Source organism: Tupaia chinensis, unplaced genomic scaffold (assembly GCF_000334495.1).
Source record: "Tupaia chinensis unplaced genomic scaffold, TupChi_1.0 Scaffold000043_1, whole genome shotgun sequence".
Taxonomy (NCBI): domain Eukaryota; kingdom Metazoa; phylum Chordata; class Mammalia; order Scandentia; family Tupaiidae; genus Tupaia; species Tupaia belangeri.
The window spans coordinates 215,304-230,294 of NW_006159499.1; the positions used below are offsets into that span (position 1 = coordinate 215,304).

Consider the following 14,991-nt stretch of genomic DNA (forward strand, 5'->3'; position numbering starts at 1 on the left):
GGGCGCCGTTTTCTGCCCAGTCCGCCTGGCGAGCGGCAGGTGCGCTGGGCGCGCGGAAGTCCGGTTCCCAAGTGCCTGCCCCGAGCCTCGCGTCCTAAGCCCCGCAGCTCCCGGCAAGATGCGCCGCCTCCGCCGGAGCCCGGGAAGCGCTCGGGCGAAGAGGAGGAGCCAAGGGCACCGAGCGGGTGGAGTCCTGAGCTGGTGAGCGGTAGAGGCGGATTTCCTGGGCCCGGCACTCTGGGGCTACCATGGCGTTTGCCAAGGGTCACCGGGATCCCTACGCGACCTCCGTGGGCCACCTGATAGGTAAGGAGGTACGGGGAGAGCCGCCCGGGTAGGCTTTGATGACCAGGGTGTCCTTTCGAGCTCGACTCCTCTCTAGGCCAGCTGAGGACTGAGTTGATCCAAGTTGGGGAAATCTTCCCCTCCCCCCGCAACTTTCCCAGAGCACCCTCCTTCTGCTCGGTCCCTTGTTGGCAGTTCTTTCTTGGCCTACTCACTCTGGAATTTCCCTCCCCAAAATGTATCTCCCTTTTGATGCCTCCGAAGTGGAATGAACCAAACAGGTGAAGCATGGGATTCAAGTGTGGAGTGTTTGAGCTTCTACAAGGAGAGACTGGAGACCTCTCGGCCAGGAGAAGGTCATTCATTAAGTATGTTCAGTCTTGGGCACCTAATATGACACCCATTTTACAGACGAAGAGAAGAAGGCTCAGGCAGGTTAAGTTCTGTGATCTCACCTTGGGAGGCAGGTCTCTCCAAACCAGTTTTCCCAAGAGCCAGGCCCATGCCACCTGAGTTGCTTTTCTGGGTACACAAAGAGGATGAAAGTGCTCAGCATAGGAACGAAGAAAGTGGGGAAGAGAAGAGCCATCGATGGACTCTGGGAGAACAGTAGGGACCACGCAGGAGTTGATCTAACTCATTTCTGTCTCCTGAGGCTGCACTCTGAGTATTGTAGGCAGAAGCCAGTGACTGAATTCTTCCCTGCACCAGCTTCCTTCTGCTTCTCCCTAATGTGTCCCTTGGGAACCGGGTGTGGCAGAAGTGCATGTTAATAGGAGACAGGGGGTGATGAAATCCTAAGAACCTGTTAGTCGTGGTCAGGAATCTCAGATTTGGAGGGTTTATGTGACCGCTGAGTTAACTGTGATGTGACTGAACACACCACTTAATCCAAAGCTTAATTTCCACATCTTATGAAATGGGGAGAGCAGCTCTCCCTGAGAAAATGCTTTCTAAACTATAGCTGGCTCTACCCTTGTTGAATACTGATTCGGTAGTACATTGAGTCTTGAGCAGAATCCAGACTGCATTTTCACAGGCAAAAGAAACCTCTCAGCAATACATTTGAATTAATTATTTTAATTCTCTACGTATTTACTAACTGCTGTGGATATGCTGGGGCCTGGACCAGACGCTGGCTAGGCAAACAGAAGACCTGGTCTCAAACCTCAGGAAACTCACTCTCTTGTAAGGGAAGACAGGCACAATTTTATAGTAATTCTATAGCAGCTTGAGAAAACAAGAAAACTCAAACACACAAAACTTAGGATAAGGGAGAAATGAACTCTGCCATGGCTTTTGAAGGCTAAAGAGTAGTTTTCTAGAAGAAGGCTTGGAGGAAGACAAGTAATGGGACGGAAATATCTGGCAGAGGAAGCAACAGCACATGCCCAACAGCAAAAGGTTAGCTGTCTCCATTCCATGCCAAATTATAGGACTTTCCCTTGATGAGAAGTAAGCTAAACTTTGGGACTTCCCCTACCCAATCCATTATGCTTTTTTCCCCCCTTCTTGGTCCTTCTTTTCTCTCATTAATAGTGCCCTGTGCTTTCAGGGATTTTCTCTTTCCGTAGGAAGATATTAAGCTCATTCACATCAGGTATTCTGTTACCCTTCTTAGATAGCATGTTGTATTTCCAAAGGGGAAGCCTGGAAAAGGAAAAGTTATTTAATGACAGGGTTCTAGGTAAAGGGAGTATTCACATCTGCCTGATGCAGCTTTGGTAGTATAGGTGCCAAAAGTGACCTTGCTCAGTAGTTTTAATCACTCTCTTCTTTTAATACCCTTTCCCTGCAAGGAAAACACACACACACACACACACACACACACACACACACACATTGTATATTTGAGATCAGACAGGCTGTATTTGTATGCCGTATCTACCTCATACTGGCTGTGTAGCCTTAGGTAATTTTCTTAACATCTCTGAACTCATGTTTCATCATCTTTAACAGTGAGTTAAATAAGATTGCATAAGAATATACTAAGCACTGTGCATTTCAGCTCGTAGGTGGCTGTTAAATTAACCATAGTTTCCTTCTCTGAAACACAGGCAGAGGGAGATTGAGCTGGCCTGTTTTGGCCCTTGGCCAGGAGTTGTGCTTGCAGTCTTTATTAATAGGTCACTCATTATTATTGCAACAGCAGCACTCTAGACTTGGGTTCTGATTGATTCCTGAATTCCTGGGAGTTATTCAGAAAAAAAAAATCACTGTACCCTTTGCTAATACGCAGTTCATTGTACTTACTAGTGTACTCCAGGCAGATTTTTCAGGAAGACCATACTTTTTTTTTAAATTGTAGCACAATCTCAACAGCTTTTTCTTTGCAGAAAAAGCTACATTTGCTGGAGTTCAGACTGAAGATTGGGGCCAGTTCATGCACATCTGTGACATAATTAACACTGCCCAGGATGGGTGAGTACAGGGTGGTGTCCATGTATTTGTCTCTGATAAGAAACATCAGAACACAGTGCATTTTCTCTTGTAAACTCTTCGGTTTTCTTCTTGAAAGAGTGTTTTTTATCATCCCTTAGGCACCCTCTACCCTTTGAATGCATGTCAGGTTGAAATATTGGGGCAGCTGCTTGCTTCAGCTTGTGGAATATCTGAGTATCCATTATAATTTTTCTCCTCTGCTCTTTGCTTTTTTCTTAATAGTTTCAAAGTTTGTCTCTGCAAGGCTCAAATTCCTTGTTATTTTAGAAGATTAAAAAAGAGAGCACAAGGGATGGATTGTTTCCTTTAGAAATTCCTTCTGCTCCGATTGCCAGTATTTTATGTAACTGAAAAAAATCTTAAGCTAGCTAACTCCTGGTGTTGGCTTATCTGTCTGCAAAATTGTCATTCGTAACCAGGAAACACCTAGAAGTCTGTTTTTCCCCCTCATAGAACTGCTCTGGGGTTTGGTTTTGTTTTGTTTTTCCTTCTGAATGTTAAATCACCCATGTTTATGCTGTATTCATAAATGGTGTGCTATTTTTTCTTATACCTTTTAAACTTTAGAAAATTGAAGTTATCAAAGAAATCTTGAAGAAGGGTCAATTAGTTTGAATTTATTCTGAATTACAAGTTATTATAAGGGCTATAATTCTGTTAATTTTCCTGTGCATATTCAAGTGATACTTGACAGTAAAAGAGATTCAGTCTTAGCATTACAGAAAACATTACATTATTAATTATGTAGCAATGGAAAGTGTTAATGGTTAGTAGTTTAAGGTGTTTAGTTTTTCTCTATTATCTATGATCATGTTTAGCTCCTCGGTCAACAGTTTCTTCGCTGATAATACTAATTTCTTCTTGGATAATACAGGAAAGGCATCTAACATTTAACCCTCTACTTGTAAGTAGTTCTTACTGTGTAACATAAAATCGTAGCTAGCCTACAATTTTATATCAGAAGCTAACCTAGGTTGTTGTAATACCACTGACATTGCCTTGCCTATAAGGTGCTCAAGAAATACTAATAGTCTTAATTAAAGTGGCAAACTTCATTGTTTTAGAAGTTATATTTTCTATCTTTTTTTTTAGAGAGAGGTTTTTGCTATTGGGCGTGTGCGCTCACCAGAGAGACAGAAAGCGAGAAATCACCCCCCGGGGGGATGGCCACACCGCAATCCCTTCTCCTCCATTCTCCTCTTGGGATCTTGGGCACGCATGTACACATGCCTGGCATGAGTTTAAGCAACTGGGTCTGGGACTCAAACCGTGGTCGACTACATGGGAGTCCAGTGACATAGCCATTATGCTAGCTGCTGGTCCCAGAAGTTAGATTTTCTGTAAAGTGGTTCTGTGCACTTTGAGAGGGTCATGGGCAAGGGCACATTTCATACATGGTGATTTCTAAGTAATTATATAAGTATTTGATTCTCACAAGAGAATAAGCAGGATTGTCTGCCTGTATGCAGGAGGCAGTCAGTGTGAGGAGTTAAGTGATTCTCTTAGGGTCATACAGTAGAACCAAGACCTGGGTCTTCTTAGTCATTCCTCTTTTCACAAAGGATATTGCTTTTCACGGAGATTACTTGTTTTCAGCAATGCCTGCCTTGGTGATTTCAGTGTATTTATTGCCATAGACCAAAAGATGCAGTAAAAGCTTTGAAGAAGAGGATTTCCAAAAACTACAATCATAAAGAAATCCAACTTACCTTATCAGTAAGTACTTTAATGTTATCATTAAGATTCTGGGATTTATATTTATGGTCACGTTGTTAATCCTGGGTAAAAATCTACAGATATTCTGAGGTAACTACTAGGTTGGCAAAGAGCTCCATCTAGCTCGAGTTAAAACTTTACTGAAAATTGTAGAAATAATGTAGACATTCAACCAAACTGGAAGTTTGTGTACATATTATTAATTAACCATAATAGAAGATGGGTATAATTAAAGTCTTGAAAAGTGTCTGCCTGTTAGCTTTCTACCTTACTTGAACACCTTTGTAGATTCCTGAGTTTCTGGCAACTCATTAAATTTCAATCACGCTATGCTGCCCAATGTATTAGACTGTGGGAAAAGGCATGTATTTTTCTAGGCAAAAATGCATTGAGACTCTTCTGACCCAGTAATTTAGTGAATGTTCTTATTCTCCTGTGTACCATATTTTTCTATAATTTGGGTGTGGACTCTTAACTTGATGTGTTCCCATTTCCCCCCCCATCTTTGGCCATATGACCTCTTCAGTTACATTGGTGAGTTGCCCTTTTTACTTCAGTATGCGTTGTGAGCCCTGCCTGCTGCCTGAGCGAGCTGTGTGGCTTTCTAATTTCTTCTGCACGCCTTTGTTTACTTCAGCTTGGCCCTAGACCACGCATGGTTACGGCACTAATCAGCCAGAATCACACTGCTCTTAAGAGCTCTGGGAGTGTTTATCAGGAGGGCTATGGGGCAGATGTGAGCATACCTCTCAAGTTCTTAGTTTCATGTGGACAAAAATTTACCATATCTTGTGCACTTAGAGACTAACTGAATGAAAAGAAACAAATTCAACAGTCTTCATTGTGTGATCATTGAAGAAACCCTTCAGGTTAGGATCTGAGTATAGTTTTAGAGGCCTTTTCCCTGTCCTTAGCTCATGGCAGATATCTCAGGAAGGTCACAGATGGAGGAAACTGGAGGGAAGGAAGAAGGCACTTCTGTAGAAATATCAGAACAGTGGGCCAGTGACAGAAATGCCTGGCACTTGGTGGATGCTCTCAACAACTCTCCAAAATAGTTGTATTACTAACTCCATTTCACAGATAAAGAAACTGATACTAAGAGTGGTTAAGTGATTTTCAAAATTAAATTGGTATTGGGACCAAGCAGTTAGCATAATGACTGTGTTGCTGGACTCACATATAGTCAACCGCGGTTCGAATCCTGGACCTGGCGGCTTAAACTCACGCCTGCCGTGTGTACATGCGTGCCCAAGATCCCGAGAGGAAAATGAAGGAGAAGGGATTGCGGCGTGGCCATCCCCCCGGGGGGTGATTTCTTGCTTTCTGTCTCTCTGTGTCTCTCTGTCTTTTCTGGAGAGTGCACACGCCCTGTAGCAAAAACCTCTCCAAAAAAATAAAATTAAATGACTATTATGTAGCATAGGCAGGATTTGAACCCTGTCCTGTGATTCTAAATCTCATTCCTGCAACCATATTACCTTCTCAGAACAAATCACACTCACATTGCTTAAAAGAACAGGATATTGTGCTTCCTTTGTGTCTTAACTTTTTCCTGTGTGGTACAGGGCCAAGTAGATCAGGTGGTGACTGAATTGATGGTCAGGTGCCCCTCCCTCCATCCTATATACCTCATTTTAGCCCTCCTAGTCTTCAGGAAGACTCTTGGGCCAATGGAAGCTACTGTGGAACTGGAGTAAAAATATACATAGATGTACCTTCAAATGAAGTGGATCTCAACTATCTGCAGGCTACAGAGGCTGAGGAAAATTAATTGAGGAGGATAGACAGAAGATGAATTTTTGTCACCTTCTCCAATTCAGCATAAGTATCATTTTACCTTCTTAGAATTGTTTACCCTTTGGGCACGCATGCACACATGCCTGGCGTGAGTTTAAGCCACCAGGTCTGGGACTCGAACCGCGGTCGACTACATGGGAGTCCAGCGACATAGCCATTATGCTAGCTGCTGGTCCCAGAAGTTAGATTTTCTGTAAAGCGGTTCTGTGCATTTTGAGAGGGTCATGGGCAAGGGCACATTTCATACATAGTGATTTCTAAGTAATTATATAAGTATTTGATTCTCACAAGAGAATAATTAGGATTGTCTGCCTGTATGTAGCTTGTTTCTCTGTTGATTCCAGCCTACAAACATTCCTGTGATTGCTTCTAATTTTCATCTCTATATCTTTCCCTGTCATGGCTCAACTCTGAGAATGGATCTGGGCCCTCCCCTTGAGGAAGCTGTTATTGCAGTGTTTTCCCATCCTTTCTCTTTGGGGTCCCACTCTCCCTTCAAGTTAGATAATCTTCCAAGCTTTGTTCCAGCTATCTGCTCGATCCTGTTACCTGTTTCACCTCAGGAGCTCCTCTGCCTAATGATTTCCATACCAGTGCATGAGAACAAGAGAATCTAACATCTGTGCCTAAGTAAGGACAAAAAAATCCTAGGTAAGGGGTCCAAGTCCATCTTTATTGTTAGGTTCAGAGTTCAGAAAGGTGGGGGAAAATACTTACTTTTCTCTTGCATTTTCTTTAAATAACTCATTGACTCTTATAGTGTTGTGCACATTTCCTCAAGCCCTGTATTCAGTAGTCATCACCTCTCCTCAGACTACTCATTGCTTTGCAGAAGGATGCTTAAAGTCCCAGAACCAACTGTAGTACTCACTTAAACCAAACTTAATTATGAGAGAAATTAGTCACAGAAGGAATCACCCAGTGACTGTCAAAGACAATTATAAGTTTACTAATAAACTCTGAAAGTAATCCCCGTCTATGACATTTCCATTTTATTACTATGAAGTGATGAGAGCTTGTCATAGTCAGTTATAAATGTGCTTTATATTATCTGTCATTTGGCGTTCTCTAAGGACTTGTTAGCCTTGATTAGGTCTTTGATGGAAACTGTACCTTGATTTCCTACCATCAGTTGGTGGAGCAGTTTTGTCAGGAAGCCAGTCGTTTTGTTTTTTAAAAAGCATTTTGTTACCAGGCTTTATTATTTTGAGCCAGAAACTAGCCTTTTCTTGAATGAGTTAATTATGATCAGTCTCGGGAAGATACTGCTACTATTGTCCAATGGAAAGTGGTTGAACAGGTTTCTGAGAACCTATTCATTAGTAGGCCTTTGTGGAATACTCACTACACAGGAGTTTCAGAAGATTGTCCTTCCGGGAACTGGTTGCCTTTGGAGGGAGAGGACTAAGCCGTCTCCTAGAGATGTCATTGTAGGAAAAGGTAGCCATAACTTATTATGGTCCCCGTGGGTCGTCCAGATGTAGTGTTCAGCTCTCATGGCCCTGAAAACTAGTTGTGGTCACTGGGTCTGGTTTAGAAATCATTAATTCATGGAGAATGAATATTATGCAAAAATTATGTATGGATTTCAGATTTTTTGCACCAATATAAAATTGTACTTTAATTCCATTTTCCCACAAATTTCTAGATGTCCTCTCATAACTATATTTCATTTTTACGGCAGACCTCTATAGAGAGAGATAACCTGTTTTGCAGACAAAAATACTAATTATATTTGCCCAGCTACGCTCAAAGGATCAGTAAAGCTTAGAGTCACCCACTTCCATTTCTCTTGGTCCTTGGGCTCCTACGTTCTCTGTCCTGCCTCAGGTTATAGAATCTTGGTTGTCCTGTTTACATTACAATGCAAATGAACACATCTGCACCAAATTTCAAAATAGGTAAAAGCAACATATTTAACTGTTCCATTGTGCCACTGTGCCACTGCAGGTGTTATTACTTACCTAAGTGGGCCTGTGGAGAGGGGGATCAAAAGAAATACTGGTAACATAATGGAGGAGGTGATAGAGAAGTAATTAGCCCTGACATCCTGGATTCTAATAGGAAAACCCAGAGGGTATGATTGCTGATTGCCAGATGTTAACATTCTCAGCATTTCATCCTGACTCTTTAATTTTTGTGCATGTACCTCCTGGGAATGTTACCCATTATCCTAAAATCTTGGTGCTCCAAAGGTAAAAATTGTGATTTGTGGAATATTTAGGAAGAAATTCTCCATCCAAATGAGACTCGAGGGCTAGGTATCTTGCTTAAGACTGCATAACTGGTTGGGTGAAGTATTTCTATAAACTCCAGATTGAACTAGAGGTACTTTTCCTCTCAGCATTTCACCCATTAAAAACTCAGTATAGAAGACCAGCAGGTGGCGTGGTCGTTAAGGCACTGTATACTCCCACATGACTGACCAGGGTTCGAGTCCTGAATCTGGTGGCTTGCTTTCTCACTTCCTCTCTCTTTCTCACTTTCACCTTCTGTCTCTCCCTGTTCAAATTAAAAACTAAATGAATGACTAATAAAACTCAGTATGAATATCATTTGTTATTCAACTTTTCAACTCTGCCTAACTAACTCGTCTTAGTATAGAGTTGTCTCTTTTTTTTTTTTTTAAGTTTATTTTCTTCCATGAGTGAGAGAGGACAGCACTCCAGACAAAGTCTTGACACCATGATCTACCCCCAGCCCCAGTCAGTCGCAGATCATGAGCATGTGTGTGCCCAGTTGACTTAGGGAGGTCTTTGGACATGAATGCAGACCCTTTCCATGTAGTTCAGCCTCGAAGAGCATTGCCCTATAGCCCTGTACCACCAGATTCATCTTAACTATGTTTCATATTTTATTTTTATTTTCCTTGGCCTTAAAGATTTTCACTTTGTTTCACATAGCTGCATGTGCTCAATTTCTGTGTTTTCTGAGTGCCTTCATGGTCAAATTGCCTGAAAACTATAGCTTTCATACTTGCAGCTGCTTTTTGAATTGCCATTAAAGTGACACTCAAAATACAGAGCATGGAATAAAGTCAATTTCCAAGGCTTTTTTTCTACAGAGTTGATAATACTTATCCTGGCTATGTTATGGTTTCTGTGACCTCTCTAACACAAGGTGGTAGCATGGAAACTCTAGATTTAATTTTGTTTTTAGATCACTTTTAGGACTCTACTTTCTGCCTGTAGTTCTTTTATATCAGCCCATTCTTACTTAGCCTGATTTCTGTTCTTATTACCTTATGAAAGTGTTTTTACTCAAGGGGACAAATGATCCTGTTGATCAGCAAATCCAGCTGAGTTTATCTGAGTCTGTATTCTTAACTGTTTATCACTCCATCCCTCTGGAAACTTCTTTTTTGACTTTTGACTTTATCAGAGAGATGTTCTTCTTATTTGTGTTTCATTTTATGGTAGTTGCTCTTGGGTTATTTTTCCTGTGTTCCTCTGGCCTGTGTGATGGGGGCACCCAACATTCTACCTGTTGCCCCTCTGTGCTCATCTTAGGCAGCCTTGAGGAATCATTTTTGGCCCTTCACTCTCCTGAAGTGTAGTAATGAAGATACAGCTCCCTGCTAGACATCTACCTGGATGTCCCACTCTGCTTTCACACTCCAAATAACTAAATGTAAACCCATCGGTAGACCAGTCAGTCCTACCACCACACCCACTTCCACATTCCCACCTAAGGTGTCCTCAGTCACATACAGAATGACAGTCGCTTCACTTTCAGTCATCTTCCTCCCTCAATGAACAGTCATTCAGAGTTCTTCCTTTATAATTCTCTCATGACTTTGCACTTCATGCACTCACATCATCGTCATTTAGGCCTTTCTGCCACAGGCCTGTCCTAGTGGGTCCCTATGGGATCTTTCTATTATTGCAGATTTTTCACCTTCTCAATCACTTTGCAGAATGCTGCTTAACCCCTTTCCAGAGTATGACTTTGTATTCAAGTTCAGAGCTGATGGTGACAAACTAACAAAGGTTGCTCAATGGCTTTTTAGAACCTTCAGGATCATGTCCACTTTACACTTCCACACATATTTCTCTACAGTTGGCATGGTGCCCCGACAGACTGTGTTCACCCCACCTTTCCAATGTCCCTGACTTACCCGTATTGAGAATCCTCTGCAAGAGATGAACCAGATTACTTACAGCTTATACACTTGGCCACTTTTACATCTTTTTTCATACTATTTTTTTTCTAACTAGACTATAATTCTATACTTATTTTTACTTTTCTTGGCCATTTTTTCAAGGCCCAATTTAGGACTAGTATTTTCCCCAAATCTTGTAAGACTACCCGGTCTTATTTAATCACACCTGCCTATAAAGAGTCTATAGCAGGGCGACTGTAATTTATCACCCAAACAAGGACATTTTGAGAGTGAAAAGCTGTGTTGTCATTAATAAAGACAGGACAACAGGACTGTTCCAGGACTACTATAAACTGTTACTGTATGGCCCATATTTTGGCTCCTACTTCCCACATAGTACTTGGCATTTACTTCCTTGTATTTCTGTTGATGCTCTTATCTGTGTATCCTGACTTCCCATCAAGTCTATCTCATAGGCTTTTATCATGTATCTATTTTCGCATATCCCCATATATTAAAGTGGCTACTAAATAATGCTTTTTAACTAGAATGCTGGTGGAAGTCATTATTTGGCATTTTTTGCATTATATTCAGGAGTTAGATTTGCCAGAGAAATATAACGCTTAATGTTTCTCTCTGGCTTAGCTTATTGACATGTGCATGCAGAACTGTGGTCCAAGTTTCCAGTCTTTGATTGTGAAGAAGGAATTTGTGAAAGATGGTCTGGTTAAGCTACTGAATCCCAGATACACCTTGCCATTAGATATTCAGAACAGAATCTTGAATTTCATCAAGGTAAGTCTGTTGTATACCTCATGGGATGGCAAAGTTCTAGGATTAGGGATTTAATGGCATGCCTCTTGACTGTGCCAGTGATTCCTAATATATCTAGGATTGAGCCACAAAAGCATGTGTACTATTTAGTTTCGGTGTCAGAATCTTTTCTTGATAGCTGGATGGTACCCTTTTTCTGAAGAATCTGTAGTCATTTCCCAGCTTTCCTCTCAGAGTCTGTTTTTATCCATGTAAGGTGGGGAAGATAGTCATGCGTATGTTCATTTCTCACTGTGAAAACTGTGTTCTGGAGTAGGTAACTGACTAGGCCAAGATTACATGGCAAAAGAGCTACTGATGCTATTTTAGAATCTATTAATTTTAGATTCAGTACAAACCACCAGGTTTCCCCCCAAAACAAAACAAAACAAAACCATAGTGTTTATGCCAAGATTCCATCAAGACGTTGAAGCCTGGGAGTGTGATGACTTAAGATATTTTAAACATCACTGTAGCTTTTAAAAATGAATACTTTGTCCATGGCATTCAAAAGTATCTTTCTCCTTCTGAGTAAGGTTCATTACTGTGAATCTCTCATTTTTCTATCAGGAACTTAAGAATGGTGTTTTCTTTTTGCTTGTGTCTTAATGCTGGAATGTTTCATGTCTTGAATTCAGACCTGGTCACAGGGTTTCCCAGGAGGTGTGGATGTAGGTGAAGTGAAAGAAGTGTATCTCGACCTGCTAAAGAAAGGTGTTCACTTTCCTCCCTCAGATGCAGAAGCTGAAACAGCACAACAGGAGGTAGGAAGCATTATTTTGACCTGTGCAGAGTAAGATAGTTTATTACTTGAGTTTTTGCTCATTGTCAGGGACAACCCTAGCTCCATCCAGCTTAAGGAAAAAGATAAATTTATTAGAAGACTATTCTAGTATCTCATAGAATAACTGAGACTTAGGACTTTGCTTCGCAAAGGGTGGTATGGGATATAATGTAGGAGGTTTTTAGGTGTGTTCCACCATAGACTAAATTAGAATCGTCTTATCTATAAGATTTCCAGGTGTTATTTCTGTACCTTAAAGTTGAGAAGCACTTGGGATCAGTAGATGGCATTTTGATTATGTTGCTGAACTCTCATGTAGTTGATCACAGTTCGAGTCCTGAACCCAGTGGCTCAAAACTCACAGTGGGCACATGTGCATACATGCCCAAAATCCCAAGAGGAGAATGGAGAAGAAAGGATTATAGCATAGCTATCCCCCTGGGGGGTGATTTCTCACTTTCTGTCTGTCTCTCTGGCAAGTGCATGCACCCTTTTAACAAAAATCTCCCTAAAAAAATGTTGAGAAATATTGGCCTAGAGTTCTCTGCTTTGAGCTCTCTACCCAAGGTGATTCAGAGAGATGTTTGTTTAGATAGAGAAGAAGATGCCTGGCCAGCTGTGGCCTAAAAAGACACCACATGAATTGATTTGCCATTTGTTTTTGTTTTGTTTATTATTTTGTAGATTTTTACCATAGGGCTTGTATTCTCACTGGAGAGAGCCAGAGAGAGCCAAAAAGAGACAGAAAGAGGAAAAGTGAGAAAGCACCCCCTAGGGGAATGGCCATGCAGCAATCCCTTCTCCTCCATTTTCCTCCTGGAATTTTGGGCACTTACACAAACATACCTGGCATGATTTTCAAACCACCAGGTCCAGGATTCGAGTTGCAGGTCCATGTGGGAGTTCAGAGCCCTAACCACGATGCCACCTGCTGGCCCAGATGTACCATTTGTTTTTAACAGGCTAAAGAGAAAGCAGTTATCTCATATGGCACTTTATCACGTAGACTCTTGGTAGAAGCCAAGAACATTTTATTAAATTGTAATTCAGTTACTAATCCTGATAAGCAGCCACCTTTTATTGAATCACTCCTCTATTACGGGCTTGCCATTTGCATCAGACTTTACTCAAAATGCTGGCGAGGTTGTGTACCTGATGACTTACTCCGTGCTTACCACTCTCACTGTGGACTTTGGTTGAGAGTGCTCAAGCTTGCTGAATGGGAAAAAATGGGCTTGAAATGGCTATGTTAATTCAAATACGAAAATGTCTGTGTTTTATACTGATAGCCGGCTCAGATCTCATCACACTCACCAGTATCTGTCCCTTCCGCACCGGCTCTGCCTTCTGTCGTTGCTCCCAAGACCTCGACTATTACATTGGTCCCAGAACAGGTAACCGCAGTGAAAGTTGTGTTTATTGGTATCTTTTTGTAAGTTCTAAGCATTTTATGTATGATTTGTCTTTTCCTTCTTAAAGATATTATGAGGTATAGTTACATTATCACCCTCACTTTACAGAGGAGGAAACGGAGGCTTAGCATACAGTGTGACTTCTTATGGTTCATTTCTAAGCAGAATTAATCTCATGGATTCTGCTTGGTTCTAAGTCTACACATGTAGGAGTTGTGCTTTGTTATTGGTTCTCATGACTTTACAAAGCCTTGGATCTTATGTTCACCAACTGATTCCTGTTGTTCCTCATGGGGCTGTCAATATGTCATTTCAGAGAACTCAGTGAGTGGGAGTCTGATGACTTGTATTTTTTTGTGCCAACTGAATTACATTTATGCTTTGTCTGTGTATCTTATCTAAGGTCCAGATAAGCAATTGTTATATGAAGTTCACTTCTGTCGTGCTGTAAAGGAGCTATCATTGGGACCAGCAGTTAGCGTAATGGCTATGTCGCTGGACTCCCATGTAGTCGACCGCAGTTCGAGTCCCGGACCCAGTAGCTTAAACTCACGCTGGGCGTGTGTGCGTGCGTGCCCAAGATCCCAAGAGAATGGAAGAGAAGGGACTGTGGTGTGGCCATCCCCCCTGGGGGGTGATTTCTCGCTTTCTTTCTTTCTCTGTCTGGCGAGTGCACGTGCCCTATAGAAAAAAACCTCTCCAAAAAAAAAAAGGAGAAAAAAGGAGCTATCATTGAAGACTTGATATTATTATTCAGTGTTTCTTGCATAAAAATCCATGTGGTTCATTCCTCTTAGCATTTAATCCAGGAAGAAAATGTTTTTTCTCTTATTCTTCCTTCTCTAATACTACGAGAACTATAATTCTCATTTTCTACCCCCTTAGTTGCCCAGAAAATCAGGATCACATTTGTTATTTTGTCTGGGTACCTAATTCTTTCTCCTACCAGGTACCTAGTACCTTTTATCCCTTCCCATATGGGCTCTAATCTTTTTTCCTTCATTTTTAACTTTTCTAAGGCATATATTTGGGTTTATTATGGGAGCTCACACGTCCATTTAGAAAGTAACAGTATACATTTGTAAAGTGATCATTATGTGTTTTTCTGTAAATTTAAAGCTTGAAAATATTGCGTTTTGCAAAAGCATTATCCTCTTCCAGCAAGTGTCCCACGGGAGCGGGAAACAAGGTAGCCATTCCTATGCGTCACACATCCTGACCGGCAATTGTGTTGCTCTCTACAGATTGGAAAATTGCTCAGTGAATTAGATATGGTGAAAATGAATGTGAGAGTGATGTCTGCCATACTGATGGAGAATACTCCTGGATCTGAAAACCATGAAGACATAGAACTTCTCCAGGTGGAGTATGATTTCAGGGGCAGTCAGTCAAGTGTCTCTTAAAGTTACTGTCTAAACTTTGAACTTTGGAAATAAGAAGACACTTAATAATGTCTAGTCCATCCTCCCACCTTCTGACTGACTTCAGGTGATCTCTAAACTTAACAATAAGATCCAAGAATGACTACCAGAAATGCAGTAATAACTTAGACATGGTTCTTAGTCTCCTGTAGCAAATAATGTACCATAATTTATAGCTTTGGTCATATAATATCTTGTGTATAGTTTTAATTGGGT

The 14,991-nt window shown here is 41.3% G+C and overlaps 1 protein-coding gene across 4 annotated transcripts in view; it reads left to right on the forward strand.

The window, feature by feature from the left end:
* The first annotated feature begins 61 nt into the window (after positions 1-61).
* Positions 62-14,991, forward strand: part of TOM1L1 (target of myb1 like 1 membrane trafficking protein) — a 45,172-nt gene continuing 30,242 nt past the window's right edge. The window contains exons 1-7 of one of the 4 annotated variants that reach the window (XR_003549952.1): positions 62-306; positions 2,622-2,706; positions 4,365-4,443; positions 10,991-11,140; positions 11,797-11,922; positions 13,232-13,336; positions 14,599-14,715. Coding sequence is in view for 3 of the 4 variants with exons in the window: in XM_006140764.2 (XP_006140826.1) it covers positions 249-306; positions 2,622-2,706; positions 4,365-4,443; positions 10,991-11,140; positions 11,797-11,922; positions 13,232-13,336; positions 14,599-14,715 (720 nt within the window). In the remaining variant the exon portion in view is untranslated. Of the gene's footprint in view, positions 307-2,621; positions 2,707-4,323; positions 4,444-10,990; positions 11,141-11,796; positions 11,923-13,231; positions 13,337-14,598; positions 14,716-14,991 lie in introns of those variants that run through there. The other 3 variants (XM_006140764.2, XM_006140766.3, XM_027773265.1) reach the window with 3 other exon arrangements.